Raw genomic sequence first — 6,000 nt, 5'->3', positions numbered from 1 at the left:
TTTCTCTATTTAAAAAAAAAAAATCAAATTCACGGTGACTGGACACTATTAGTGTTTTGAGTTCTATAACTCTCCAGAATTTTCAAAAGTAACCCTGTAGCCAATTCGCTTGCAGACGCTAAAAACAACCTGAAAGAGGCCACCCATGGTGCCAAAAGCAGTGTCAAAGAGCAGAGAGATGATGCCACCAAGTCCCACGGCAATGTCCTTGCACACGATTGGAATTGCACCCATGGTGTACACAGGGAAAGAGGCCACATCTACAAGGACTCGGACAGGGATGCCCAAGATGCGACAAATGGCCTTCAGCAGACAACAGAGGATCCGCAGGATGGCCCTGATGATTTTGACTATGACTTTGAGTACCTTCCAGGGAATGCTCGCCAACTCTTCCCCAATGGCCAAGAAGTACGAGACGGTGGCTGAACCTAGGCGGTAAAGGCAGCTTTGTATGCCGTTAATCACCTGCTTGGTGACATACCACAGGAAATACACAATGCTCTTCAGGATTCCTACCACAAGGTAACAAATTAATTGGAAGAGCTTGATGAATGGGGAAGTGATGAAGCCCATGAATTTTCCGAATAAGCTACTCCTTTCTTCAGGTGCCTCTGGAGGCAGCAGAGCTGACTGCTCGCTCTCTGGGCTGGAAAGGGGACTGGACTTTTCTTTCAAGTGCACCATTCGTTCTTCATCCTGGACTTGGTTCACCATCTCCAGGATTTTTTTCATTTTCTCTGTGTCTTGTTCTGTTTCACCACAGTTGTTCTGGAACAGCTGAGGGTTCAATGGAAGCAGTTTCTCGAGTTCTTTCACCATCACATCTTCTATGACATCACCGTCCCGGGTATGCTTGACAAACCCCATGGCCCAGCCTCCTCCAGGGACAGCACAACAGGCTGCCAGCCAAACAAACTCAGGGATGGTCACTTTGTCTTTGACTTTGTGGTCTGAGGGCACGGCGCCTGTGAGGATATATAGGTCGTCCCCACTGCCACACTGTGGAGTCAGGGCCTGGTCCATTAGGCTGTTGAGGTTCATGTACCACCGTTCCTGGAAAGATGGGGTCATCGGAGCTGCATTTGTGAGAGTGAATGCGGCCGTGTGGAAATCACTGCTAAGGGAGAATGGGTACAGCTGTCCTCTCTGGTAATTAGAATCCAGGTAATCTGTGTTCAGGGCTTGCTTGCTTCCCAGATTGCTCACAGAGGTGATGGCGTCAGCCTCATTAATCACCTCCTCAAGGCTGCTGTTGGGGTCATCAATCTGAAAGAAGAGAGCAAGTGTTGAGATGTATCCAGTTCACAGCAGACAGGGTGCCCTTGAATCATTCTGCCAAGACTCTGGAGAAGTCCCTTTGACACTCCCACTTCCTACACTTGGGTCTGGAAGGGCTTGGTTCTCCAGTGTGCACACACGCTTCCTTCTACTAGCTCATAATCCTGGTATTTGAAAGCATCTTTCAAATAGGCTGTTTCCTATTTTATGCTCTGTGTATCCTCCATTCCTACTCAGCAATAACACCCGGACACACACACACACAAATACACCATAGTAACATTCATTTTTAATCTGCTGTGGTTCTAGGAATTTCATAGTTTTTTTGGAATATGTTTCCATGAGATTCAAAGTGATTGTAAAAATGAAAACAAGAAGAAAGTAGATCTCCACAGGCCCATAAAAACCAGAACTGCAATTCAGATAATCAGTCAGCAATGTTGGCTGCAATTTAATAAACGTATTCTTGATGAATGTTTATACACTTTGGGATATGTGAAAAACAATCAACTCTAATCAAAGCATTTAAATCAAACGGGGGAAATGTATAGCTTTTTGTCAGGTATTAGATACTTACTAGGCCAAGCTAAAATTCAAATTTGACCAACTGCTATTTGAACTTCATCTCCCCATGACATTTGTTATTATTAACAATTCATTTTCTGTCTAGGTCAATTTATATATGTGCTATTCTAATAATGATCAACAAATACATCCCTTCTTGGTTCTGCTTTTTTTTTGGTATTTTTATTTTTAATTCAGCAGCATAATGTATACTTTCACTTTATCAATTTGAAAGGACAAAAGGAAACAGGTTAAGATTGACTCAAAACTGTTTTTAGCTCCCAAACTAGACTTTCAGGGACCCTGTATATTCCCCATAGGAACTAGCCAAAGGCTGACACATACTAGAATCTCAAGGCACTCTTGTTCATCTACACCCTGAGATGATCATGCAGTATTTATAACAGCAGGACATTGAACCAACCCACATTTTCAAAAACAAGGTAAGGTTAAGTAAATGATGTTATATCCATCCAAGAAATATTTCAAAGCCATTAAAAAGCACTTGTAATTATGATGACTTTATAATTTGTAATGATGGGGAAATATATGCTATAAGGTTGAAAGCAAAAGGCAGGATATACAATTAAATGAAAACTTTTTTAAAATCTAAAAATAGGCAACAAAAACTTTGGAAGGAAACACATGAAAATGTCCGCCATGGTTATTTGATTTTTCGGGATGCGAACAAAAAAGAAATAAATTAAAATACGTAAATGCTTCACAATTGATTCCCTAGAGTTGGTGCTACTCACTAAACCCATCGCTAAACTGAAGGAAGTCAAGGCCATGTGAATTGTGTTGTACCTCTTGTCGGTGGGACAACCAACTGTGCAATGGCAAATGCAGGCATGTTCACGGAAGTATCGGTAGGGTGAGGGCAATGGATGAGGGCAAACTGGTATGAAAGCAGGAATATTTACTGAAGTCTAATGGACTAATCCATGGCCTTACCCTTCCAGGGTGTTCCATGCCTTCCCTGAGTCTTAGACTCAACAATGATCCTAGATGTTTTCCAATCCCACCAGATCCCCAGAGGACAGAGATAAGCAGCTCATTCATCTTGTAAAGCATCTCCTGCTGCTCTCCTATGGCTGAAAGATACACCCCATGGGAATAGCAGCCTCATTCCTGAAATATGAGATCAAGATACGGCAGAGCCAAGATTATGAAGGCTTCAGGGTAAGGGCAGGGATTTCAAGATGCATGTATCTCCACGGTAACTAGGGCATTATGTCTGCATTTAGCCTGCTATATAGCTTTTTGTTCCCCTTAAGGGAAAATCTGGAGCTGGTTTTTGAATTGGTAGCCCTATGACAGAGCATATGCGGCATGCGGGTGTGTTTTCAGCCCAAGGGTTATCCAGGGATGAAAAAGTGTCTACAGGAATAGATGTCAGGCCTGGAACAAGAGCAGAGAAGACAGACTCTTGGATGAGGAAAGGGAAGGAGCAAGAGAAAGAAGCAGAAGGGGAGAGATAAAAGAGGGGGAAGAAAAGGAGAGAAGTGAATGAAAGAGATAGAGAAAAGCGTGTGTGTTGGGACGGCCAGGTGGCTCAGTTGGTTAGAGTGCCTGCTCTGAACAACAAGGTTGCCGCTTCAATTCCCACATGGAATGGTGGGCTGTGCCCCCCTCAACTAGATTGAAAACGGCAACTGGACTTGGAGCTGAGCTGCACCCTCCACAACTAGACTGAAGGACAATGACTTGACTTGGAGCTGATGGGTCCTGGAAAAAGCACACTGTTACCCAATAATAAAAAAAAAAGTGTGTGTGTGTGTGCATATAAGACACAACACAATATTCTGCTCTTAGGCAGAAACCAAGACCGTGGGTTGATTTACTCCCAATCTTTAGGACATGCTAGAACATGGTCTACCACCTGCCAAGGTCAGAGGAGACTTAGCTAGTTGCTTCTGCATCCTCAGGCCACTTGGGTTCATGGGGCTTCAGATTTCTGCTATGGCTGTGCAGGTGAAACCTTTTCTGCCCACACTTCACAGGTACAAGGGCAATGGGCCAGGAGGAAGCCGAGGTGGCTGGGAAGGCCAAGGCCTAGTTCTACAATGGGCCCTGTGCACCTCCGCGCCCTGGGACTCCCTAGGCAAAACAGTAACTAAGCTATATGCTCTGGATACACAGGCAGAGGAGAGCATATCTTCACTCCCCTTCTCCTTGCTTTTTCAGAATCCTATATCCATGGTCACTATATTTTTATGATCTCCAAGTTTGGCTACATGATTTAATGACAAGGTAGAACATATTGTCTGAAATCAAGACAGAATGCCTGCATACTGTACTTATATAGCAATGTGTGGGGGTATCAGGGACTAACATGGTTTGAACTACCAATGAACTGTTTTCAATACAACACTCTACAGAAGATATTTTTACCTTATTTTACAGATGGGGAAACAAAGACCCAGAAAGATAAAGTAATTTTTCCAAAGTCACCCAATAATTAGCAGGAAGAGAATTTGAACTGAGGTCAGCCTTTTTCTTCCTAAAGCATATGTGCTTTATTTCTAAGCCATACTTCCTCCCATCTTAATGGACACTGTTGTACTAGTTTCCCCTACCAGAGAGTAGGAAAACAACACGGCATTATCTGCCATCTCCTTTGGTCTCTGTGGCATGAAACAAATGAAGTTCCCCTGGGTGGCAGGGAGGGAAGCTGATATTCGAGGCCCTGGTGCTGCAGTCCCAAACTGAAGAGAGAATGGAAAGAAGGCAAAAGGACGCAGAACAGGCTCGGCTTCAGGCCTTTCTGCCTTTGCCCAGGGCATATGGCAGTTGAGCCACTAGCTTCACAGTCCAAACCTGTGGCAGCACAGTCAGTGGGCAGCTGGCCGGAGCAGTTTCCAGAGTACGGCTACCCTTGGAAACTGGTCAGGTAGCTGTCCCCAAGTGCTCCTGGTTACCAAGTCACTGGGCTACTCCTTGTTTCCCCTCTACACCATCAGGGGTAGTAGAGAACACCAAGCACAGCAAAACCTCTTGGGGAAAACCTGTAAAATCAGTCCCCTCACCACAACCTCCTCCACGTCCACTCTACACGGTGGAGTTAAACAGTTAGTTAAGGGACTCTATACAGTCAGGGTCACCTAAATAAATTGTAGGGCTTAACTGAATCTGGACTCTGTTCCTTAAGACTTTCTATTTTCAATGAACAAAGACTCATTCATGTTGCCTCCTGTAAGGATGGGTTCACTGCAATGATAGGAAAACACTGAACCCCAGAAAAGTTGAATCAATAGGCTCCACCAAGACCCAGGAATTGTGGTACAGCTTGGCATTGCTGGAATCAGAAAAGAATTCCAGGCAGCCCTAAGGAACTCTGGAAGCAAGCGCCTGTGGTTGAGACTAATTAGATATTAATGTTTGCCATTAATGAGGTTCAGTCACATTTGACTGGTCAGATTTTTTCTCTCTCTCCCTCCTGGCTTCTTCACCTACTTCTTTCTACATAGCTCTTCTCTACTTCATGGCTTTTCCTGACTTATGGTCTCTGTTCATCACAACTTGTGCTTGCACAGAGGCCATCATGGCCTCCCTAGCCACTGACTAGATCATTAACCTGCAATTGTAGCTTCTTCTGTTATGTAATTTCCTACTGCAAATGCTCAAGAGACAGAATCTGATTTATCCAAATCATCTTTTCATATCAGGCCATGTTAAGACAGGCCTATGAAATAGCTATCCTTGAGTTAAATGTTCACCTTTCTTTAACCAACTGTGGCTGGGTGCTAGGGAAAGAACTCTGGTGATCCACATAGGGCCTCCCCTCCATCCGGGACCATGTATGAGTAAGGCATCCTTGGCTTGTCTCGTCTAGTCATACCCTTAGTTCAATGTACTAATGTAGATAAACGAGTGTGAATACTACCAGCCAAAGTTAAAACACGACATAAAAAATGGATAAATTTCCCAAGGTTTATCTAATCTAGTATTAAATCTCTGACAAATATACCAAAGGATGTTTTATAAGACAACATGCTGATCCTCCTTGGAGGATCCAATTAGATATACATCAAAACCTCTTTCCATCCTTTCTGTGTCTTATTTTCTTTTTCATATGTTATATCTCATTAACTCTCTATATTGTATTCTAGGTGAGTTCCTCAGATCTATCTTCTAATTCATTAGCTTTCTCTTTAG

The 6,000-nt window shown here is 43.5% G+C and overlaps 1 protein-coding gene across 1 annotated transcript in view; it reads right to left on the bottom strand.

Moving 5' to 3' along the window:
- Nucleotides 1-6: 6 nt before the first annotated feature.
- The window catches only part of ENDOD1 (endonuclease domain containing 1), a 30,752-nt gene continuing 24,758 nt past the window's right edge, over nucleotides 7-6,000 (bottom strand). Inside the window, exon 2 of the mRNA XM_019657123.1 lies at nucleotides 7-1,266. Within this exon, the coding sequence (XP_019512668.1) occupies nucleotides 64-1,266 (1,203 nt within the window). The 3' untranslated portion in view covers nucleotides 7-63. The remainder of the gene's footprint in view (nucleotides 1,267-6,000) is intronic.

Source organism: Hipposideros armiger, unplaced genomic scaffold (genome assembly GCF_001890085.2).
Source record: "Hipposideros armiger isolate ML-2016 unplaced genomic scaffold, ASM189008v1 scaffold_274, whole genome shotgun sequence".
NCBI classification, from domain to species: domain Eukaryota; kingdom Metazoa; phylum Chordata; class Mammalia; order Chiroptera; family Hipposideridae; genus Hipposideros; species Hipposideros armiger.
The sequence above is the reverse complement of the archived record's forward strand: the minus strand, read 5'-3'. Positions and strand labels throughout refer to the sequence as shown.